The sequence below is a fragment of the Carassius auratus genome, chromosome 9 (genome assembly GCF_003368295.1).
Source record: "Carassius auratus strain Wakin chromosome 9, ASM336829v1, whole genome shotgun sequence".
NCBI classification, from domain to species: domain Eukaryota; kingdom Metazoa; phylum Chordata; class Actinopteri; order Cypriniformes; family Cyprinidae; genus Carassius; species Carassius auratus.
The window spans coordinates 13,835,440-13,861,075 of record NC_039251.1 but is presented as its reverse complement, the minus strand read 5'-3'; the positions used below and the strand labels follow the sequence as shown (position 1 = coordinate 13,861,075).

Sequence of the window (25,636 nt, the reverse complement as noted above, 5' to 3'; positions counted from 1 at the left end):
GTGAGAGGAGAAGAACAGCCAACACTATTTCAGCCTCTGTAGCACCTGGTTTCTTTCAGGAAGAGTGTGTGGGGAGAGGAGAAGGGAATGGTGGTGAGCTCAGGGGTCTTGTCAGGGACAAGGCCAAAGCTGTCTCTGCTTTGTGCAGCTCTAGGTGGAATCAGAGCTGCAAGGTGGCTTGTGTTTGCAGACTTGGGGGTCTGGCTAGAAGCAGTGTTTGGGGCTTTCTAACTGATTGGGATCTAACTTGTTGGCCTGACTGCAGGGAACTTTTTCCAGCCTCCACCCATGGGAGTCTGATACAGGAGCCCTGGAGCATGCTGACTGACAGCCTATGCAGCAGTAACCAATGAAGCGATCTGGAAAAATGGGCTGCGGAAAGGTGTGGAAGGGATCAATGAGCTATGATCGATGAGACAAAAATATTGGACTTTTCTTAGACCCATGAAATGGCAGCCCAAAAGCTATTTGGGGAACACTTGCTCAGTCACATATTTTCACTCATGCCAAATTTACAATTCTGTGTTATCCTGTGTTATTGTTGTGACTGTCCATGTGCTTCCCAAACCTCAGCAACAGATAATGTCTTCTTTCCTCAATACAAAGAAGTCAACTTGTTATCTCTATCAGGAGGATCAGATGCTAATAGGAATGGAACCGAGCAAACAGCTGAAGGCCGGGTATCCCTGTCTTTATCTAATCTACACACTTGAGGATGAGCTGGACTTTGAATCCCAAACAGTGTATATATAGCTTGCTTTGTTTGAATACAAAATAAAAGCCATTTGAGTCAGGTTTTGCTCATTAACAGTTCCTTGTAAATATCTACCAAAGTATCAGCTCACACTGGTGAGAGACACAAGAGAACAGCTAGTTAGCATTTTGCATTTTATGTCATTGTCTGCTCTTTCTGATTGATATTTACACTATTCATTTTTGTATCATAATGTTGTAAAACAATCAGTAACTGTAGCCTGCTTCAGAAAATGCTCAATACACATTAGTAAGAGTCATCAAAAACTCCTATAATATCATCCTAAACTCAGAAAGAACACAGAGCTACAGAATCATCTCAGCACCTTCACATGCAAGTTTTTTCTCCTCTACTTTAAGGTCAAGATACCAGTGTATGCATGAGGACACACGCACGCACGCATGCACGCTCAATCGGCCAGAGGAAGCTCTGTTCATAGGTCCTGCCTGCCCAGCATCAGGCTAAGTGCCTTTGACAGCCAACCACACAGTTATTAACTGTGATCCGCCACCGCGGCTGCGGGGAGGGCGTAAGATGGACTCCACACCCACACAAAGACTGCTTTCAGCGCTCCGGTCCTCAAGCATCTGTAATACACACTTACTGTACTTTCACATACATACATTTAACCTCATTTTTTTAAATCCTGCTGATCTTGTGAGCATTTCAAGAGTGGGTAATTTCACCAACAACTCATGGACGGACAAACTAATACTCTTACAAAATAATACTGTGGCATACCATGGTACACTGATTGTATCAAATAGTGTTACCAATTATCACTTTGTATATATTATGGTAATGAGTGATTACCATATTCATGTACCATGGTATTTGCATATTACTTCAAAACCACATCAATGTTGATAAAAGCTGAGGGAGGTCAAATGGGACAGAGTGCCTCACTCAGTTCCAGTTGAAAGCAAACCATTATGGGATATTAGTACAACATGACCCTGTAAATGTTTGTACAGTAGCCTGTATATGCCTGCATAGAGGAAACAAATGCCTTGCTTATCCTTGCGTCAAACGCCGTCAGAACTCTTTTAATCAGACAGTGGTCTGAGCGCTGTCTGTGTCTCTGACTTCACAGGACTCTACCACCTCTTCCTGAGGATGTGGATGCCGAAGTCCAGTTTCAGCCCCCACAGCGACACATTAGCTTGTGAAATAGGGATGCAGTATTTTTGTGACATTCTCAGGAGGGCGTCCATAATGACAGTTGTCTATGTTTAGCTCTGAAAATATTTCAATAAACAGCATCTCGTCCTCACAAACAGACGGACTGAAAAACCCCAAGCCACTTTTTCCTGCCTGCGTTTCCCATAATTAGAGCCCACAACTCGCTGTTAAATAGTTGAGGCTTTTTGCCTTTGAATCGACAGCCTTTTATATAGTAGCACGACGTACACAGGCTCCCCGCGCCATGGGACGGTGCTGGCCATCCATGGCCGCCTTCAAAGCAGCAGTGGGCTGAAGACAACTGACATGTATTATTCTACATAAGTGCTGCCTTTTGTTCACTTCAGGCTTCCGGCCACAAAATAGCTGGATTTGTCCATCAAGTACTGCTATTTTGGATACCCTGTTTTTTCCACACTATGTGCTTTCTGTATGTTGTTGGAGCACTGATAACCACAAGCAGCTAAACATGACACAGATTGTTATTGTAATAGCTGAACCCTTTGGAAAACATACTTTGACCATACTTTGGTACAGTAAATTATCAGATGGCAAAAATTGTGGAATTTTTGAATATAGACCTACCATAGACGGATGCATGATGTTAAATAGGTTTTATTAAATTCAAACTATAAACTATAATCTGCATATTAGAGGTTTCTCCATTCAAACTGAAATAATATTATTCCTGATTGAGACTCGAAACTTAGAAAAATTAAACAATGAGTCAAAATGAACCAATTAAAAAGATACAGTTATTAACAAGACATATAGCAATGTCAGCGTAAGTGGAAGTGATTTGAGCCAGCACATCCAGGAACTGTCTCATTAAAATATATGAATGAATGTATGAATGAATGAAAATAAGTTAGCCCCTTTATATTAAACATCCTTATCGTTCAAAAAAAAAAAAAAAAAAAAGGAAACTGACTGAAAATGATTTATACATGATAAATCATTTAGAAGACATACAGCAAACTACAGGGTAAGCGGGTGGCTGTGACCCAGCACAGCTATAGGAAGTCTCTGCAATTGTGCCATTAAAATCTACGGCCTGACAGGATTGTTTTGAACCTCAAGGATCTGTTCAGAAAGTGTTCCCAAAAGCAGTGTGTTCAGGCGTGCTCCCAGACCTCATCTCACTCGGTGGCACACATCCCAAGCTCCCAGCTTTCTGTGACAGATGGTTCCTGCATTACCATTGTAAAGAGAACACTGCCCTCATCAGGAAACTATTGTGCTTATGTGTCTGTTATAAAATATTAGCACAATAAAACCAAACATTCGATAATCAGTTAATTAATAAAGCTTCTCCAAACGTGTTTGGCTGCAAAACTTCTGTGTAACACAGGAGAAATTCTGTAGAATGAGGGCTTTTTTAAATTCTCCCATTATCACCCTGAGGAGAGATAGATGGATATCAATATTTTCTTACAATTAATATTGAAGTGTTTGAAGAACATGGACCGCTTTATACTTACAGAGCTTTTCATTTTTGATGCTTAATTCTCAGTCCCCATTTTATTAAGCGACCAGTAGAAATGTTCACTGTTTTGATTTATGTGGAAGAAAGTAGCTTAGTCATACGGGTTTGGAATAACATCAGGAGGAGTAGGCTACATGATGACTGAATAGTATTTTTATTTATTTATTTTGTTATTAACTCATTTTTTACCGAACTGCCAAGTAAAGTGTTTAATTTGTTTGTAGGTACAGAGCACAAGGGATGAACTTTAGCGCCGTCAAAGTTATATTTGCCGAAGACCACAGCTAAGAAAGTGAACAACATGAGCAGTTATTAAATCAGTCAGACTGAGACCAGATTCAAGCGACTGCTATGTCAACCCTGCGGTGGACCACCATAGAAACGCCCTCTTCTTAAGTATTAATATTTGTGGGAGTTCAATACAACTTTATACTGTACAGCGAGTGCAGGCAACCATAAGGAATGCTGAAAATCTATTCCGGAGGCCATGTGAGAGGAAAAACAGAGGAAGAGTGGCATACAGTAAGTCTTGGTTGAGAATGATTTGAAGGAAACCTGAAGCAGGGTAAATAGCAGGGTAAATGGAGAAGTCTGTGGCTTTGAGTTGTGGGTGAATGACTCTACTGAGCAGATGCTAAGGAGATGTTTGAGAGGGACCCCCCATATACTCCAAGCGTACATTTTATACAGCTTACAAGACCCTCAAGGAAACGCCTTATTTCATCCCTTTAATTACAAACGCTCATAACACTCGTATACACATTTGGTTTGACTGTCCTTTACATTCAGATGGATTCTCTTCATCCTTGTCGCTCAGTCTAACAAACATGTGTACAGTGTTCACACACAGCCTTACAGATACACAGAGGGAAAATCACATCATGTAAAACCACACTGTAAAACAGTCATACAAACAGATGCTTCTAATAGTTCCAGGCTACACCCTGACAGACGACCTCCCCAAGAAGGGCGACCACCCGTTCTCTCGCCCCGGACTTGGAGAACGGGGGCTCAGGCCTGACTCAGCGCAACAGTGCCTCCAACACAGCATAAGTAAAACCACCTGCAGTGCAGAGGTCATAACCTAATGTAATGGGTGAACTCCGTGTCAGACAAGCAGTCACACATTCAACTCTGAACGACACCACACACACTGTATTATCAGCAAACATGACAGTGATTAGCAAAGACACACATCAATCTCCATATGTAGAGTGTTCAGTATATGGAGCTTATTCCTTACCAAAAGGTCACATGCTCACAAGGCATTCACAAGCACAGTAGTTTTTATGAAGCTGGGTGGGATTCCACTGCATGATTAAAGACAGAAAAAGCCTTTGATCTGTAATGAGCTGTAATTAATGCAGCCTATAATGTGGGCATTAATAACTCTGTTCTAAATACAGTTGGAGTTCTGAGAAACAAATGTGGGATTGCCTTCATGTTATGACACTTTATCATTTATAAATAATGTAATTATATATATATATATATATATATATATATATATATATATATATATATATATATATATATATACACACACACACACACACACACACACAGTAGACATAAAATGTACATCATATAAATGTCATATCATCATTAATACACACACATGTAATGTATCATATGATTGTGTGTGTGTGTGTGTGTGGGGGGGGTATATATACATACATATACATATACCAGTAACGTCATATACATTTTGCAAATACAAATAATATTAAATGATTTAATAATATAATTTTTTTACATTGGGATTTTTTATGTTTCTCTAAAAGTCTCTTCTGCTCACCAAGCCTGTTTTTATTTGATCCAAAGTACAGCAAAAAAAACAAAAAAAAACATAAAATTGCGAAATATGTTTACTATTTAAAATAATTGATTTCACAGCTGATTATTTAGCATCATTAATCCAGTCTTCAGTCTCACGTGATCCTTCAGAAATCATTCTAAAAAATAATAAGAAATGTTTCTCGAGCATCAAATCGGCATATTAGAATGATTTCTGAAGGATCATGTGACACTGAAGACTGGAGTAACAATGCTGAAGATTCAGCTTTGATCACAGGAATAAATGACATTTTTTAAATATTCAAATAGAAAGCAATTAATTTAAATAGTATATATTCTACATAATATATATTGCATAATATATGTAATTGTTCATATATACATACATAAACTCTAGAAACTCTAAGAGGTGTAATACTGAAAATCATCTATCATTTATTGCCCTCACTTGCAATTTAATAACAATATAATAACTCTTATATAAATGTATAACTTTTAAATTCAGTAAATTTAAACAAATATTCTGCATAATATTAGTTTATACAAACTTCTAGTCTCAAGAAACTCTGAGAAGACTAATCCTGGAGATCATCTATCATTTGCTGCCCTCTACCGGACAAGTCATTTACTGCTGAAACTACACCAATTCATATTCACTCGATTTTCACTGTAACCATTAAAGTTGAAAGAAATCCAGTTAGGCACGGAAGTTGAAATTTGATGCCATGTGTCTGAAATATATATATATATATATATATATATATATATATATATATATATATATATATAAAACAATAAACAAATACTCTGTTTTCATATCAAATCCATTTTTAACCATAATTAGAAACTTTTTATTTTTTATTTGAAAATGACAAATGATCCTTCACTTGTGCACAAGTTATCCTAAGAAGTTTGTAATTTTTTCAGGTAGAGTCCACAAATGAGCACAGGAAACATACTAACTAGGAAGAGACCCAGTGGGCTGGGCATCAGGAGGGGTTGTCAAAGAGTCAAAAGTGAGTCTGTCACATAAAAAAATTCACAGGAACAAGTTAAACTGAACAGTTTAAGAGGTCTTCTGTTTGAACTTCAATGCCTCAGAGGAAACCGACCTGAAGCTAGACAGAAAATCTGAACAATTCAATCTCACGCACACACTTGCAGCTTGAGGAGTACAAAAACACCACTTACTGCACAAAATCTGTTCTTTAAAACAAGCAGACCAAAGACTGAAGTTGAGAAAGCTCCTTGAACTTACATTCATATAACTGTTTCTTTCTTAAAAGATGTACAGTGCTGAGGCAGGTGTTTAAATTGTCCTCCGATTTGAAGTTTCAGTCCTCTTTCTGTTTTTGTGGTACAGTCAATCTCAGGTCGACTGGGACAAAACATTATACTGAGATCCGTAAGTGCATGGTGATTGACTGGTCATAGCAGAAAGTAAGTGTCCAAACACTTCAACTGTTAAAAAAGGTCTTGAACTACTTACTCCAAGCATGAAACCAGGGACCATATAAGGAAAAACTAATAATTTGGACAAGTCAAATAAAACAAATAGTTATTTCCATGAGAAAACAAGGCTTTTAAAATGTTAAATTAAAGAAAAAGAAAAATAATAAAAACATATCGATGTCAACCCTTCCTGAGAACCATCAGAAAAAAATAAATACACCCCATTGCTTGTTCCTCAGTGTGCATGTAAGTGTGTATGTGTGTTAAGGGCAGTCAGGGACAAGTCAATCAGTCCGGATTTACTTGGCTGGTTTGTCAGTATCCCTGCAGTCCATTATAAACCTTCTGAGATGGTGCCTGTTTCAGAAGTTGCCTTATACCTGAGGAAAAATAAATGATTTATTAACTCACAAATGCACAAAAACTCCACAGTAGTCACCATGTCTCTGCTAAAACAGCCCACTGTCCGTATTCAAAAAATGTTCTCTTACCATCTTTCTGCTGGTCATCAAGCTGCTCCTTTGGGAAATCGACATCAAAGGTGACTATAAGCGACCCACGGATATTGTTGTTGTCAAAATTTGGTAATCCCTCACCCTTCTTCCAAATACGAGCTCCTGGCTTAGTGATTTTATCTCTCTCAATGTGTACCTATAAGAACACAAGTTCTTAAGTCACGGCTCTTAGTTGCACATGTGAAATGAAATATAAATATATATTCTAAAAATTAAACAAAACATGCCTTGTGACCATCTAAATGAGTGATGTCCATCTCAAATCCGACCAGAGCCTCTACCAGAGAGATGGTGACGTTTGTATAGAGGTCGTCACCTCTGCGCTCAAACACTGGGTGCCTGGAGAAGAAGAGATTTACACATGACAAACGGGAAACAGTTCATAAAGTCTCACTCTTTCAAGACAGAGAATAAATAGTGGCACATTAAAATCAATTATATTAAACGTACTGTACATTAAGAGAAAAGTTCAATTCACTGTTGTAATTGCTGTAATTTCATACGACTCTTACTTTAAAACTTTAATGCGGAAACGCAGATCTCCAGGCTCACCATCAATGTGAGGTTCACCTGTAGTCAGTCAAACAACAGATATGTCACGTGTACATTCTATAAATAATATGTTGCTGCATCTAGCTAATTCATAAAAACAAATGTTACTGTACTGAGTTATCTGTATACATAATAATAAAATCATTTCATTTCTGTACCTTCCCCAATGAAAGGGTATTCCATCTCATCTCTCACACCCTGCTCGATCTCCACCTCTAGTGTTCTCTCTTCATTCACAAGCCTGGAAAAAACAATGATACAGCGTTTAAACAGAAAACCATCATATTTCCTACTGAGTCGAAGTTGGAGTGATTACTGGGCAAACTTACTTGATATTAGGGCATTCATCACAGACTACTTCCTGTGTCATCTGGAAGCGACCTGGTCCTAGCTGTGTGGTTCTCATTTCCTGTCGGCAGTTGCATTTTCTTTTGCCTGGGGCTTCTTTTGCTACAGGTTTGTTTCGTACCACCTACATTTTGAAGAAGAGGGGAAACAGAAGGACAGGAAAAAGAAAAAGGAGAGTGTCCATTTCCATGTGACTCTGCATGTTCACTGCCTGACAAAGCCTATAGAAGTACACAAAGACTGTGTATACTACAGTACATCAGGAAGGAAAAAGGAAAAAAAGCAGCTCACCTCTACAAAATTCCCAGAATACACCTCTTCTAGGGTTACGTCAAGGTCCAGTACTATATCATTACCCCTAGGAATATCCCGGCCGGCCGGCTGCCTGTTTCCACCGAACATAAATCCAAAGTCGCCAAAGAAACTTGAAAAACAAAACACATTTGAATATAGACACAGACGAATTTCACAGTGACAGTACCAACAGTTTTGTTTCAAAAGGGCTCACATCTGAAATGAGAACACCAACTATGCATCAGTCATTTGCAAATCTCACAAAATTTATAGAAAATCTGACAAACATTTCTGTTGCTAACATTTGAAGAAAATCTTAATCAAGCTGAGGCTCATTTACCTGGAGAATATATCACCGTGTGAACTGTGATGGCCTTCTTTCAAACCCTCTTCTCCATATGTATCATACTGTTTCCTTTTCTCCTCATCTGAGAGCACCTGTGATCAAAACAGACAATCAGAAAATATTATTAATGGAACAATGAGCAATATTTGCAACTGAAGTTGTTTTTAGGGGCAATTTCTGTTTAACATAAAACACACAGGTAACTAAAGTGTTAGTGTTCCTGTAGCTCAACAGGTAGAGCATTGCGAATGTCAAGCGCAATGTTGGGGGTTTGATTCCCCGGGATCACATGATAGGTAAAAATTGATAGCCTGAATGCACTGTAAGTCGCTTTGGATAAAAGCGTCTGCTAAATGCATACATTTAAATTTTACATTTAATTTAAAGTCCCTAAAGCCACAATTAGATATTATGAAATATACTAAATGTTAAATAAAAGAAAAAAAAGAAAATAGACATTCTGCCTCATTTTAAATACCTGGGGAGGTTTTTTTTTCCCCTCGCCCCTATAATAATTATTTATTATAGTTATTGATCTATCTATCTATCTATCTATAGATAACTCTAATAAATAATTATTATTTTATGCAATAAACACATCTTTTATTATCATATGAATGGTATACTTGTTAATATTATAATGGAGACAACCATTGACTACTTAAATTAAAATTAAAATTAATTTTAAATGTATGCATTTAGCAGACGCTTTAAAGCGACTTACAGTACATTCAGGCTATCAGTTTTTACTTATCATAAAGTAAAAATGACTACTTGGCATTAAACAGGTAATCATTTATAATGTAATATGAAATCCTTTTTATACACCGTGCATTATTATTAGTAGCTACATTGCAGGTCCACGTCATAAATAAGCAGACGTTTCAACCAATCAGAGGCGGCCACACATTTCTTCCAACCAATCCAATCGCTCCATCAGTTCGTTTCTAACAGCAACACTCATGCTGGTCAGATTCACTGGCTTTATATTGCTGTTTTGTTAAGAATAATATAATACGTCTGTAAATAAGTGTTTTAGTGACACAAAGCATCTAAATATTTGTTTTAAAGTTAGGCAAAAAAATTCGCATTAAAACGAAGTCATGTCGTTTCCTAATACTTTATTATCCTAATCACTTTAATATCCAGTAACGTAAAGACAATATTTTTGTTCAGCATAATGCGTGACGGTCAAAACAAAAACGAATGACTTGTTAAAAAATAAACATCATACCTCGTAAGCAGCTCCGAGGTCTGCAAATTTGTCTTGGGCATTTGGGTCATCTTGGTTTCTGTCTGGATGAAGCTGCAGTGCCAGCTTTCTGTAGGCTTTCTTAATGTCTTTAACTGATGCTGATCTACTAACCCCCAGAATTTTGTAGAAATCCCTCCTGAAAATACACATTAACTTTGCAATCGTACACCAGTTCATTCATTCCTTCAAGCTTATGAGCAATATTGACATGATGTCCAACTATTTAACATCAATACATCTTGTTGGGGAAATCAGTAAGAGTACAGCAGTATGAATATAAATAAGGAATGTGACATTTATATAAACTTGTGGCAACAATGACAAGTTATCAGCCTCGTTACAGCAATTTTGGTAACGTTACTTTAAAAAAAAAAAAAACACTGTCCTATTTTGGAAAATAATAATAATAATAATAATAATAATAATTATTATTATTATTATTATTATTTATATAAATATTTTATAGATCAAGTATATTATGGCGAGCAATCAGCAGCATGATGCACGGAGAGTGGCGTAGACCAATCACAGTGAAACATGTGTACCAGCCAGAGCCCTGAGCTTTAATACACTAAACCTAGACCCTGAAAACAACACGATATTCACTCACCCGGCCAGTACTGCCAATATCAGATATAAAAGTAGAAAACAAACACTCGATAATTTCATTCCTCTAACAGCCATGGGTCCTTGTTTCTTTCCACTGCTTTCTGTGATGTCTATCAAAAAAGCCTCTTCCTGCTCTATCACAAGTCCCGCCTCTTTTTAAAAAAGGAAGTGTTATAAAAGTTCAATCGAAAAAGGTTTCATAATGACCCATCTAATATTATATTATAATATGATATGATATGATATGATATTATATTATATTATATTATATTATATTATATTATATTATATTATATTATATTATATTATATTATATTATATTATATTATATTATATTATATTATATTATATTATAAGAACTGGTAAGCCAAGTAATGTTGATATTAAACGCAAGCAAGCGAAGCTAATAATACAACTTCAGCCACATATCACACAAGGGCTAGCATTAAATACAAAACTTTTTTATTTATTTATTTATTTTTAATTCATACTTTCCGTTTTATTGGTTTTGATTTTCACAGCTTGGTACATTCTTCGTCTATGCATTCTTCACGTAATTCTGCAGCTTTTATTTTGTTCTTATACAAGGACGCACAGCACAGCGTAAAACAACTTCCGGAAAGAAATGGCATCTTTGGACAGGGTGAAAGTGTTGGTTTTAGGAGATTCCGGTAATATATATTTTTAATCTAAATAATATGTCAACCTTGCTTTTCTGTAACCTCACAAAAGATATTGTGAATGTACATTTAAAATGTAAGCATGTTGTCTAAGATTCGACTCAAGTTAGAAGTGTTAGCCTGCCACATTTGCTTGGATTTCTCTAGGATTACTATTATGTTCGTTATTATTTGAGAATATCTGCCACGAGGAGCCACACTTTCGATATTGTAACTTACTTTTTCTTTTAAAAATAAGCACTTCTTCATTGAGCCTCGTTATTGCAGTTCTGATCAGTGTTATTTTGTGTCTGTTTACAGGAGTAGGGAAGTCCTCTCTTGTACATTTACTGTGCCAGAATCAAGTTTTGGGGAACCCCTCATGGACTGTGGGCTGCTCAGTGGACGTCAGGGTACAGTGTAAATTCGCAGCGATTATATATATATATATATATATATATATATATATATATATATATATATATATATATATATATATATATATATATATAGCATTATCATATAAACTAGTGCTGCAACAACAAATAGATCAAATCGATTATTATCGATAATGAAAATCATCGACAACGATTCTCATGATTGATTAGTCGGGTCTGTCCATAGTGCACGTACAACTGCAGCCGGTCGCATCAAGTTACAGCACTGAATAACGCATTTCTATTGACAAAATGTATGTACAAATAATAGGGGAAATGTCTGTTGTTTAACATTTATATTAAGTTTTAAAAGTCAACATGTAGTGTGAGTAATTTATGAGAGTAGGAACTGTGAAGAGACAGCAGTGTGTAATTGTCTGAATATAAATATCAGAGGTTTTTACAGGAAATGACAGCAAGAGGCGACTGTCCCTGCAGAGCATTACTGTGATTTTATTCGTCTTTATTAACTTTATTGTTAAATGTTTTGATCTAGAGATTGAAACTATATTCACTATGTAGCCAACAGTGATTAACAAATTTATTAAAACAAATTTATGTAAGGTTTTTAACCTCTTTTGTAGGGTTTGTGCCACTGCTGCTTTTAACTAACAGTATTGGTAATTACCAAAATATTTTTGTAGCTTTCTGTATTGGTTAAACCTCCAATATGTGTAAGCTTTTTAGTAACAGTAGTAAGCTATTTTTAATGCTATAATATAATTATTGCTGTTTTATGTGAAAGAAATTAGGAAAATAATTGTCAAGTGCTTTATAGTGTTTTTTTATTTTTTATTATTCAGATACCCAGTTAGTCAAAAAGTACATAAACAATGACAGCAAGGTAGTGAGCTGTTATCAAAGGCAAAGGAGACCATTTTTGTTATTATGTGAATAAATACTATTTGGATGTTTTAGTTTGTTATTTGTCCCAAAAAAAATTAAGCACTGTATGTTTTCATAGCATTCTGTTAGCACTTCTGTTTTAAGGTCATTGGACAGAATGGGGAACAGTGTGTTTTTGTCATTAAAATTAAAATAAAGAAAATAAGGGTTTTAATCCAACTAAAACATTCTCTTGATTCTTTGCACAGGTTCATGACTACAAAGAAGGCACTCCAGAAGAGAAGACATGCTACATTGAACTCTGGGACGTTGGGGGATCTGTTGACAGTGCCAGCAGTGTCAAAAGCACCAGAGCTGTGTTTTACAATTCTGTAAATGGTTAAGTATCAGATACACTATTAAAAGTTGTTCTTACATGTGTACAAACAAAAAAGCATGGAATATTTCTAATGACTCTACTTTAATGTTTAATCATTTGTCTTTTTTCCTTTCTAGGCATTATTTTAGTTCATGATTTGACCAATAAGAAATCCTCCCAGAATCTGAATCCCTGGTCATTGGAGGCTTTGAGTAAAGACTCCTCTCCAACTGGCATCATTGTGTCAAATGGGTGAGTCACGTTTAACTTCTGGTTCAGAATACAGTGAGAGAACATCATACTTTATTTTGTCTATAAATTCATAGATATGTTACAAGGAACTAATTCGGATGTTTTGCGCTTGCAGGGATTATGACAGAGAACAGTTTGCAGAGAACTCAGTTCCCCTCCTGCTTATTGGCACCAAATTTGATCAAATCCCAGAAAACAAGAGGAATGATGTTCTGACCCGCACTGCCTTTTTATCTGAAGACTTTAATGCAGAAGAGATCAATTTGGTGTGTGCTTTTTAGTGCCGTAATAATGTCTTAACCCAAACTCATATGATATTAAGAAAAAAAATTCAATTTCTTGTATTAATTTCACACTTGTGAATTCTGAGCTTTTGCCTGCTTTTTTTCTCAGGATTGTACAAATCCACGGTATCTTGCTGCTGGATCTTCAAATGCTGTTAAGCTAAGCCGATTCTTTGACAAGGTAGAGACTTCAGTGAAACTATAATGTCTATTCCCACTCTGATCCTAATGATTTTCTTCCCTGCTGTGAGTACTGTGTCTCTGTGCAGTGTATTAGCATGTGGTGTAAATTATTATTTTCTCTCTTTAGGTAATCGAGAAGAGATACTTCACAAGAGACCCTAGCCAGGTGAGAGTGTGTGCTTTCTCTGTTTGCATGTGACTGCATTTGTGTACACGGTTTGTTTTGTAATAACTTTAGAGAATTACTTCTAAGATTCTAAATCAAACTCTAGATGTACTTCATTTATAATTTTAATGTAGAGGAATGCATTTTTATTTTGTTATTTAATCATATTTTTCCCTCCCTAGATGCAGAGTTTCACAGACAGGAGGCGCTTTAATTTCAAGAGTCTGCACAATGATTGAGTGTACAAATATACTTTGGACTGGTGGGTTTAGTCATGTTTGTAACCTGGACATATATATGAATATTCTTTTGTCATCATGTTTCTTTGCAAAATCCAATCAGTTTTAGTGTTTTTTTTTTTTTTTTTAAATGACTTTTAATCTTAGCATCCGGCTTACCATGACTGAACAATTTATGTGAAATAATCATCATCTCTATTCTGAGATTTGTGTATGTATTTTCATATGTGATGGTAAAAAATGTGTACTTAATGAAATACTACTACTCTTCCCTTCTCAAGTCTACTGTTCATACTAATGGGGTGACACGGATCCCCCTTTTTCAGTAAAAGGTAACGGAAATGGTTTCCCCCGTTTGTGTAATTCCAGGAGATATGACAGGGTTTCTATTAAATAAACAATTTTTGCTTAATCTTTAGGATTTTCAGGATCTTCCTGTCATCAGAAGGAAGAAATTAATATTACCATAGATTTAACTTTTTTTGTTATTGATTTTTTTTATTTAAAAATGATTCAGAATTCTTTGCTATATTAGCAAGCCATGAAAATTGTGTATAGATTTATTTGCATAATAAGTTTGGCTCTTCTTTTCCACTTCTTTATTTATATATATTTATCAAATCAAATTCTACAGTTGTATGGTATTGTATGGAATTATTAATTTGTTTTCAGTAAACGAGCAGATAAGAAAGCATGATTTATTTATTTTACTTTATATCAGCACCAACTCTTATGGTTTCTGATACTGATCTGCCATATAAAGTGCCCCGGTCATTTCCCAAACAGGATTAGAACTTTTGTATCTTAAAAACTGAAAAGCTGTATTTTAACTATTTACAAGTGTAATTAGTTGTCAATGACGTGACACAGCCAAGGATGGTGACCCATACTCAGAGTTCATGCTCTGCATTTAACCCATCCAAAGTGAACACACACACCGTGAACACACACCCAGATGGAGGTTTAGTGTTTTGCTCAAGGGCACTCAGTCGTGATATTGCCGGCCCGAGACTCGAACCCACAACATTAGGAGTCAAACTCTAACCATAAGGCCACAACTTTCCCACAAAAGGTCCTACTTTAGATAAGACAGACTGAATAGACATACTGACAACTTAAGAATGTTCTCAAATTTGGCTCAAATAATCTTCATACCTTTTAATGATGTTTTATTAAGGTTCGAGAGGAGCACGTCAGATACTTAGCCTAATCAACACCCGTGGAGCAAAATCAAGTTAATCAACACCACAGCATAAATACAGCTGACTTCTATCCATTGACAGTTCATCAGCATCCCTCCTCCACCCCATCTCCTCTCTTCGAGTTCATTTTACTACTATACGGGGAGCGGGGTACTCTAGGTTCGGGCCATTCCCCGAGTTTGGATAGCACACCAAATATGGATTATCATACTTAAGATAATTATATATAAACGTGAACTCATGAACCTTGGGCTTACATACAAACAGAGAGCTTCAGGGGGGACTTTTCACTCTGAGAGTAAAGAGGTTTTTGCAGGAAGAGACTAATCAGATAAGTATCAAAAAAAAAAAAAAAAAGCACACACAAACCTCTGCAAAGAAAAAGTAATGTTTTTGCTGTTGAATCAACACTTTTCCTAATTTCATATTAAGATTGATCTTACTGGCCCTTGCAGATATTATGGCACATATTTGAAACCTATATATTTATAAATAGATTATATACTAAGAAATTATTATTACTGAATTACTGGTTTATTTTTTATCTACATGTGGTCTTCTAATGGTCTAATGTATATGGTAGTTATTTCTAGGGGTTTCATTGAAAATGAATTAATTCTTCAAAGAAATCAATTCTTATCATTCAATTATTATTTTAGTCATCTTAAACAGGCTAAAAATACATATACTGAGATTTTAACAGTGGCAGTGCAGAATAAAAACCTTTAAAAAAAGAGTTAAAAGTCTAAAAGAGAAAACTATAACATTTAATATATGTATAAAAAATGTATATGTATTTATTTATTCATTCATTCATTTCCATTGTTTTATTAATCCAGGGGAGGAAGTAGGAGATTTTAGCATAAACTTGAGGATATGTCGTATTTGTACAATCACCCTTAATGGTATATGAAGCAAGTCCTTGTGGTATTTTTTTGCAGATAAGAGGACTTCCGGAATCCCCCTAATGGAAAGATGGAAAGATTATAATATAATATAATATAATATAATATAATATAATATAATATAATATAATACATCACAAAAAGCATGTTTTCCATCTGAAACACTGCAGATCATTATCTCAGGGTTGAAGAAATGCTGCCACATTCTTTCACATTTTGAGTTCTCCTCCAGTTTAAGCTTGACTTCCTGCATCACATTTGATGCCTTGTTTCCATTTGGGGATTTTAACCCCCAACCAGCAATGGAGCATTTAACATTAGCTGGTGTTTTTTCATTTTTCTTAGGAAGGGGCGTAAGATTCACAAATCTAGTCAGCTTGGCTTTCTTCTTCAACTGCAAATTACAGAAAATAAATTCTAGAGAGCAGACAAAGCACAAAATATAGAATTATAGCAGGTGAAGCTAAAAATACCTTTAGTAACATGATATCATAGCTTAAGTCCTGCTCGTTGTTCTTTTCATACAAAGGATGTTGGATGTGTTTTATCACTGGGATCCTCTGCTGGCTCCTCTCCGCCTTGTTGATTATGTGAGCTCCCAGAACAACCTCAATGTTGCCTCTAATAGATAAGTTTCTGCGACCATGAAAAAAAAAACGGATAACAAAATGGTCTTTATGTATTTAAATAACTATAAAACATATTTACACATAAAAATATAATTTTTAAAAGCATCATAAATAATGCATCCAGAGACATACTCACTTCAAACAGTGGGCCGCTGTCAGAACATAATTCTCTCTGATCAGCATCCCTCCACATATGTGATATTTAACACTCTGAACTGATGCCATGTATGGCCTGGAAAAAGGTATAGCCTCTTTCCCTCCAATAATACTACTGTCCATGCCACCTGTGACAAAAGCCAAACTCACACCATTACCAGATTATTGAAGGTGCTGGAACCCATGTTTGTACAGATTTTTCTTCCTTTTTTTCTGCCTTCAAGGTATATGGATTTATTTTCTTTCACTGAATCCTTGAGTCAGACCCAACAAAAACTTGAAACTTGACACAAAGGGACATTCTGAGGACACACACCAAGTTTCATAATATTCTGCACCCATTTGGAAGCACCAGATATTAATTGATTTACTTTGTCTGCTGTTTAGTGATTTGAAAATTTGTTCTGTGCAGTATTTTTGCACCACAGTATTGCTATATTATTGTGTGTGTGTGTGTGTATATATATATATATATATATATATATAATTTGTGCTTGCTTGCAAGTACCAATCAACATCTGGTTGTTAAACCATGTAAAACTTAAACAGTTTTATATTTTATCAATGTACAAATAGACAAAAGCTGTGAATTCTTTTAAGCTGAAAATATATGTATTAGGGTGTTTACTTGGTTAGTAGTTTCAGTTTTACAAATCATTGAACAATAGTTTCAACACAAATAAAGAAGGTCACATAGAAATATATAGACTAAAAAGGGACTAGTGGTAATTATTATTATTGTTTTTTTTTTTTTTAGCTGCAGATGATTTTTTATATCTAACCAGAAATTGACCTGAGACATGCACATATAAGTGTAAATGTTAAGCAAGAGCCACATACTGTATCTTCTGATCACATATCTCATGATATAAAAAATGTTTACAGTGTTTTTTTTCTCTCTCTTTTTCAGTCTGACAATAACGGGGTGATTTCTTTTGAAAGTTAGCTGTCCCTTGTGACATCAGTGTGTTGCTGTATCCTGTTTCATCAAACCCTACCTATCAGTTAAAATTTAAAATAAATGTGTAAAAAACAAATAACATCATAAAATATACATTTCCATTGCAATGCCTAATCATCCACATGGACCGTTGGTGCTTGGACCCCAATTATTTCCACTCGTGACTATATTTTAAAAATTTCCAATTCTACTAATTTTTATTTAAATCATATTCTAGCTTTCAAATAATGTTTTGGGGGAAACAATGCACAATGCAAATTCAGAAAGAACAAAATGATTAACATCTTACCAGCCAAAGGGAGACCAATGAGGAGAAGAAACATGTAAGGAAACATGGTGCAGCTGTTGACTGAGAAGTACACTCTGAGTTTAAGCATTATGTGTGCAAGTTATTATTATTACTCAGACCCACTCTCTGCACTCACAAGTGGTATCTCCTCCCACTCTTACCAAAAACCATAAATGTGTGTATAAAAGTAACTGCTAAAACCAAGGGGGCAGCAGTAGACTGATTAACAATGAGGTGTCACCCAAACAAGTAAAGAAGCATTAAGTTTAATTCTGTACTCAATTATGTACTCAGTGTTGCTATCAGAGAAGAAATGAAATAAAGAAGTGCCTTAATTCCAAATCTCATGCTTAAAAAATATTTGTAGAGTTGAAGATTTGGTGTCCTGTAGAGAATACACAATAACTGATCAACGTACTATTTTATTTGCGGTCAATGATGTGGGAACCAAAAAACAAACAAACAAACAAACAGTGTGTTACATCAAAAAGTTTTTTGATGAAAAAAAAAAAATAGGGCCAACAGGGATCCCAAATATACATTATACGTCTCAATATATTATTAATATACAGGTATGTAATGGTGCATATGTTTGCTAATCTATAACTTTCAACATCAAAAAGGAACAATGTTCTGGAGGACCAAAGTTCTACAACTGCTTTCATTTTTGGCTTTGAATTTAAATAGTATACGCCTGATAAAAAAAAAATTAACTTTATTTGTTTGTCTCTATCACAATTGTTTTAGTGAGATGCATGGACATACTTCAAACAGTGAGCCAAAGTCAGTATGTAATCATCCACTTATGTTGTCTCAGATGCCATGTATGGTCTGGAATGATGCTTAACCTCTTTAACCTCCAACTACAATAACACTCTCTAAACCCTGATGTTATCAGGAGTGGAACATGAACAGGATTTGAACCTCACTGAGGTTTGGTTTGATATGTGACAGAGTAGGCCAGTATATAGGTCCGAGACTATTTTGTCACATATGAAAGTGCACACCAGAAAGGTACAGAGTATTTACTGGCATTTATTAATGGGTCATTCTACAGAAACGTCCACTTTTGGTATGGCAAAACATTTTAGTGCAATTAATTTATTTCAAGACCACATGTACCATTTTTTTTTGTCATTGGTGTTACCTTATTTATCAATATTAAAGGGGGGGTGAAATGCTCGTTTTCACTCAATATCCTGTTAATCTTGAGTACCTATAGAGTAGTACTGCATCCTTCATAACTCCAAAAAGTCTTTATTTTTATTATATTTATAAGAGAAAGATAGTCTGTACCGATTTTTCCCGGAAAAACACGAGACAAGTCTTGCCTAGTGGCAACCAAAAACACACTTCTTTTGTGACTTTTCGCGACGCTCTCGCTCTGATCAGGCTGTGCTCAGCCTCTCAGTGCTCTGCTATACGGGAGCGCGCGCTCTTCCGGCAGAAGTGCTTTAGGACCCATATAAGGAAATTCCGCTCCATCTAACTTCACACAGAGCCATACTTGAAAAAAACTTTCCGAAACTTGTGACAAACTGGAAGAGGTTTTTTTGGAACAAAAATACTCCTTCAAACGTACAACTTAATTTTTGAAACTTTGTCCATGTTTAGCATGGGAATCCAACTCTTTAACAGTGTAAAAAACTCAGTATGCATGAAATAGCATTTCACCCCCCCTTTAAAAGATTTTAAATATTTTTTTTCTCATTTTTTTTTTCAGCACATATAGTCAGTGTTACAGAACAATCTGAAAATTAAAATGCAAAAAATAAGGAGATTATGTTTTATTTATTTATTGTGAAAGAAAAAAAAACAGCACAGTATCACAGCACAATGACTAAAAATTAATAGGTGACACACATAAGACCTGATTTACTGATCTTCACAATTGTTATCCAAAAGGAAGGTAATACCAGTGACAGTAACAATTTTCTTGAAAAATGCATTTTACAAAATGTCTGCTGTAAGGTATCAAACCATATGTTGTCAATCACGATATACCCATTAAATTGTTTTTTTTTTTACAATTCCTTAACAATAAATCGTTAATACCAGTGATGCTAACTGGTATATAAAAATTAGGCTATAAAAAATTATAAAATTTAGTTAAATGAGAACATTTCTAATAACAGAAAAGAAACAGTAGACATAAAGGGATAGTTCACTGTCAAATAAAATTTTGTCTGTTTTAGCTTACTTCAAGGGCAATCAAGATGTAGGTGTCTTTGTTTACAAAGTAGTTTAATTTTGATATTTTTAGGTCACACCGTTCTTGTCTGTGACTCATATAATGGAGGTCTATGGTTACCAACTCAAAGAGAATGCACAGAGATGTCCAAATTAAACAATTCCCCATCGTAAGTACACATTGATGACCTAAGACACGAAACGAGCGGTGTGTGTAAGAAAACGAACAGTATTTATATCGTTTTTACCTCTTGTACACAACCACGTCCAACTGATCTGAGGGCGCGAGTGCTTCCTGATGTGACGTGTGCGCGCTCTCTGGCTTAGTCTGCCCAAGTGCGGAAAGCACCAGAAGTGATTGGTGACATATCGTGTGGTAAACGGTAAACAATGAGTGACGTACACATGCAAGAGATCACTTCTGGCACTTTTCGGCGCTTACGCAGACTAAGCCACGTCACACACCAGGAAGCGCGCATGCCCTCAGATCACTTGGACGTGGTTGTGTATAAGAGGTTTCTCACACAAACCGCTCGTTTCATGTCTTAAGTCATCAACATGTACTTACGATGGGGAATTGTTTAATTTGGACATCTCTGTGCATGCTCTTAGAGGTGGTGACCATAGACCTCCATTATATGCTTGACAGACAAGAACGGTTTGACCTAATAATATCAAAATTGAAAGTACTGCGGAAATAAAGACATCTAAATCTTGGATTCTCTTCAGGTAAGCTAAAACATACCACAATTTAATTTCAAAGTGATCTATCCCTTTAACATGGGCCTTTTTTTCATTGATATTAAGAAAATAGGAAGGAGGAAGTCAATTGATGTCATCAGTGTGATTTTTATTTCAAAATAAATAATTCTTGTTAAATGGTAACACCAGTGAGACAACTTCAGGGGAACACTGTTTTCATTATATATTTTAAAATATTTATTCATCATTTTTTTATTATGCCAGTTATATCATGTATTTGATAGTTATGAATACATTATTGATTTTTAAATGGTAGAAAAACCTGTTTGTTTTTTACTGCAAAATAAAGCACTTTCTCTCTTTATATGGCTGTGGGGATGAGCAAATATTGCCACTTGGATGGCACAAGAAGGTCTAATTGTTCTAAAATTCACAATTCATTTCAGTTCATGTCTCTGAATGTGCATTTTTATTTTATATTTCATAGATGTAATGCCATAACATGTTATTGAAGTTGGAAAGCGCTGCTTTTCTTTTACGAATGTGCCGAATCTGCTGTATGTAATTACAACTACAACTACTAGTCTCCCTTCTGTATCAACCAGTCATCATAGAGACATAAATTACTGGCTATTAATTTGAATGTCTTACGCTGTACTGATAATGTACCAAGTACTTATTGTAAGTTGCGATATATTTAATATTTGATTGCCAACAGATTTGCCAAGCTGTCATTCAAAAAGTATATATATACACAAATAAAAAATAAAGGGAGAACATGCCTAAGCTGGATACAGGCAACAGCAGCTGGCTTTATTAAATAGCACAACAGGCAGCTCTCTTTTAACCCAGAATTTTATGGAGTAAGTGAAATTATATTATCTTGCTGTATGTGTGTCCTTTTCTTTACATTTTCTGACTAAAAGTTGCCAGAAAACCATTTTAAAGTGGTTAAGCAAATATTAATAATAGCAATCGGCAGGGATCACCAGACCAATAAAGTTAGTGTCTCCTCTATTTTAAAACCCACAAGCCTCCACTGAATCAAACAGTTGAAGTGATTATTGTTGAGGGGTGAGATTCTTGTGGAAATTTTGCCCACTCCTCCAGTAAAGCATTTGTAAGGTCAGGGACTAATGTTGAACAAGAAGGCCTGGGTAGCAATCTCCAGTTCATCCCTGAGGTGTTGGTTAAGCTAACGTTACGTGATCTCATGATGAAAACGTACCTGTGGAAAAAAATTTTGCAAGACGCAACATATGTAGTATTATCACTGCAGTTTCCAACAAAAATGGACACTAGAGGCAGCAAAGCAGCAAGTACTTGTAATAGTGTAATAGACTTCGGAAGTGGAATCCTTAGGTATGAACCTAAGACTATATAAATACAAAGGCTTATGAAACACTGCAACACGCAATATGGCTCAGGTCCGTTTTTGTCAAAAAACAGCCTCATACCATTATCATTCCTCCATCAAACTTTACAGTTGGCATAACTCCAGGTAACTGACTGCCCAAGAGAGAAGCGGGATGTCACTCCACAGAACATGTTTCCACTGTTCCGAAGTCCAGTGGTGCCATAATTCTGTAACCAGATGTATATTTCTGAACTGAAGTTTTACTGCTACATGATTCTACATTCTGAGGAGAGCAGCAAATAGAGAGCGATTTCCTGCAGCATCCTTGATGCACTTTCTCCTCGTTATTTAGTGAGCAACAGTCACATTAGCTGGAAATGTTTCATCTACAAAGGACAAAAATGGAGCTCATGTAACTTTCTCAAATTTGAAACATATTTTGTATATTTTTTTCATATATTTTTTTTATCACAAACAGTGATTTTTTTATTTAAATTTATTACATTATCAACCCCAGGCTTCACAAGGTCACTATTAAATTACATGAGCAACAAAAAAGTTTTCGCAGTAATAGACTAATTTGATGAGTATCAAATCATTATTTAAAACTAGTTTGCCCATTAAAAAGCAAAAAGTGTGAAAGTGTGAAGTATGTAAAACTGTAATCAAGCTACGTGTTTACACTGTTGAACTGAATCTCCTATCTGGCTGGCCCTTGCAGCTATGACGGCACATATATGGACCCTATATATAACAAAAGATTATAAATAATATTTATTTATGAATTAATGTTTCATTTGTGATCTACATTCGGCCTTCTAATGTCTTAACAAATACTGCAGTGAATTTTATTTATATGGGTTTCAATTAATTAATATTTTACATAATCTAAGAGTAATCACATGTTAATATTAATCTCAAACTGTCTAAAACCAAATGCACTAAGATCTTGACTACTGCAGCAGGAACAAGTAATTAGCAGACGCAGATGAACAAAAAATCTGAAAGTGAAAAAAAAAAAAAAAAAAATCACCTTTAATATAAAATCCAAATGTATTTATTGATTGATCAAATGCATTTATTCATTTAATTTATTTATTCATCGTTATTTAGCCAATAATCTTTTTAATCCAAGGGAGGAAGTATGAGATTTTTGTATAAACTTGAGGATATACTGTATTTGTACAGTTACCATCAAAGGTATATGAAGCAAGTCCTTGTGGTATAGTTTTGCAGATAAGAGGACTTCCCGAATCCCCCTAATGAATAAGAAGGAAAGAAATATATTAATATAATATAATATAATATAATATAATATAATATAATATAATATAATATAATATAATATAATATAATATAATATAATATAATATAATATAATATAATACCTTACAAAAAGCATGTTTTCCATCTGAAACACTGCAGATCATTATCTCAGGGTTGAAGTAATGCTGCCACATTTCTTTACATTTTGAGTTCTCCTCCAGTTTAAGCTTGACTTCCTGCATCACATCTGATGCCTCATTTCCTTTTGGGGATTTTAACCCCCAACCAGCAATGGAGCATTTAACATTAGCTGGTGTTTTTTTATTTTTCTTAGGAAGATGAATAACTTTCACAAATTTATTCAGCTTGGCATTGTTCTTCAGCTGCAAATAACATTATATAATGTCTAGAGAGCAGACAAAGCGCAAAATATAGAATTATAGCAGGTGAAGCTAAAAATACCTTTAGTAACATGATATCATAGCTTAAGTCCTGCTTGTTGTTCTTTTTATACAAAGGATGTTTGATGTATTCCATCACTGGGATTCTCTGCTGGTTCTTCTCCACCTTGTTGATGCTGTGAGCTCCCAGAACAACCTCAATGTTGTCCAGATCTGAGTTAACATCGAGACTGCGGAAATAATAAATAAAAAGTGTGTAGTTGTGTTTTTTTGTTGTAAAGTGTTTAAATAACTAAATAATATTCATATATATTAATGATATAAATATTAATAATAATCATCAATAATAATGAAGCCAGAGACATACTCACTTCAGACAGTGGGCCGCTGTCAGAACATAATCCTCTCTGATCAGCATCCCTCCACATGTGTGACATTTATTATTTTGAATAGATGCCATGTATGGCCTGGAATTACGTTTAGCCTCTTTTCCTCCAATAATACCACTCTCCATCCCACCTGCAATAAAAAAGATGAGTAATTCTCATAGTATTAAATTAGGCACTGAATGAAGAAGGGACATAATTAAAGACCCATCTCTTTAACGTCACTTACACATAACACACTAGCACATTTCTATTATTCAAATCCATTAAAGTAATGTTAGACTGCATTAATTAGGTCAACCAGAACTGGTAACAGTTCTCATAACACAGACTGAGGGATCTGCAGAGAGGAAGGCAACACCGTGTCTACTACGGACGTGAGAAGCGTGACAAACAACAGTATTGAATCCATTATAAGTTACAACTGTCACGTCCGATGTGGCCATGGTTTAAGGTGGCAAGTAAATAAGTGTAGAATTGCACTGTTTGTTTGCTTATGTGCATCAATCAGAGTGTAAAACGAGAGAGATGTAGAGGCAGGAGAAAAGCGTTTGGTTAATGGGGGATATTGATCTATTGTGCGTCTTGTTGCCGAGCCCAGCCTTGATATAATGACTGACAGGCTGGGGGCGTGATCGGCTTGGAATGGATTTTCAAATCCAAGTTGACTGGTCTACACTGATCGCAGGGTATTTAATGAAAATGCAATTCAAACCTCTTAAGTGTAAGTGTCAATGCATTTAAGAAAGATAAAAGACATTTAAATCACCATTTTCTGCACATTTGGCTCAGAATGCATTTCAGTATTCACACTGTATTTTGCTACAATTATCAGGCAGTGTAACAATATAAATTCAGGAAAAGAAATGAATAAGTGATATCTTACCAGCCAAAGAGATACCAAGGAGAAGAAGAAAAGAATACAGAACCATGGTGCAACAGCCTGTGTTTAAGCAGTAATTGTAAATATACTTCAAAAATACTACTCAAACCCACTTTCTAGGATGTGTAACTCCTCCCACTCTTACCTCAAACCACAAATATGTGTAAAATAACAAGTAGCCATTATCCAACAAACAGCTACTTCAAAGGAACAAAGCGTAATTAAATAGTATTTTCTCAGAGTTAAATTGTTGTTTCCATTTGTTTTTACACTCGAGGCTGAACTGCAGTTTGAG

General features: G+C 35.3%; 3 protein-coding genes across 3 annotated transcripts; 1 reads left to right on the top strand and 2 right to left on the bottom strand.

Moving 5' to 3' along the window:
- Positions 1-6,041: 6,041 nt before the first annotated feature.
- Positions 6,042-10,735, bottom strand: LOC113108441 (dnaJ homolog subfamily B member 11). Its single transcript, XM_026271569.1, has 10 exons — positions 10,592-10,735; positions 9,961-10,117; positions 8,721-8,818; positions 8,378-8,510; positions 8,068-8,210; positions 7,897-7,979; positions 7,699-7,756; positions 7,414-7,525; positions 7,163-7,322; positions 6,042-7,051 (listed from the first exon to the last, which is right to left on the bottom strand). The coding sequence occupies exons 1-10, from the start codon at positions 10,663-10,665 to the stop codon at positions 6,987-6,989; spliced, it is 1,083 nt and encodes a 360-aa protein (XP_026127354.1). The 5' UTR covers positions 10,666-10,735; the 3' UTR covers positions 6,042-6,986.
- Positions 10,736-11,162: 427 nt separating this feature from the next.
- Positions 11,163-14,705, top strand: LOC113108442 (rab-like protein 3). Its single transcript, XM_026271571.1, has 8 exons — positions 11,163-11,261; positions 11,571-11,662; positions 12,781-12,910; positions 13,028-13,142; positions 13,258-13,408; positions 13,536-13,607; positions 13,737-13,775; positions 13,958-14,705. Exons 1-8 carry the CDS (start codon positions 11,216-11,218, stop codon positions 14,012-14,014), a joined length of 702 nt encoding a protein of 233 aa, XP_026127356.1. The 5' UTR covers positions 11,163-11,215; the 3' UTR covers positions 14,015-14,705.
- Positions 14,706-15,668: 963 nt separating this feature from the next.
- On the bottom strand, positions 15,669-25,433 carry LOC113108039 (coagulation factor IX-like). The gene is made up of 10 exons (XM_026270867.1): positions 25,345-25,433; positions 24,444-24,591; positions 24,134-24,302; positions 23,794-24,054; positions 23,520-23,664; positions 18,157-18,237; positions 16,887-17,034; positions 16,595-16,757; positions 16,255-16,515; positions 15,669-16,180 (listed from the first exon to the last, which is right to left on the bottom strand). The coding sequence occupies exons 1-10, from the start codon at positions 25,388-25,390 to the stop codon at positions 16,022-16,024; spliced, it is 1,581 nt and encodes a 526-aa protein (XP_026126652.1). The 5' UTR covers positions 25,391-25,433; the 3' UTR covers positions 15,669-16,021.
- Positions 25,434-25,636: the final 203 nt, after the last annotated feature.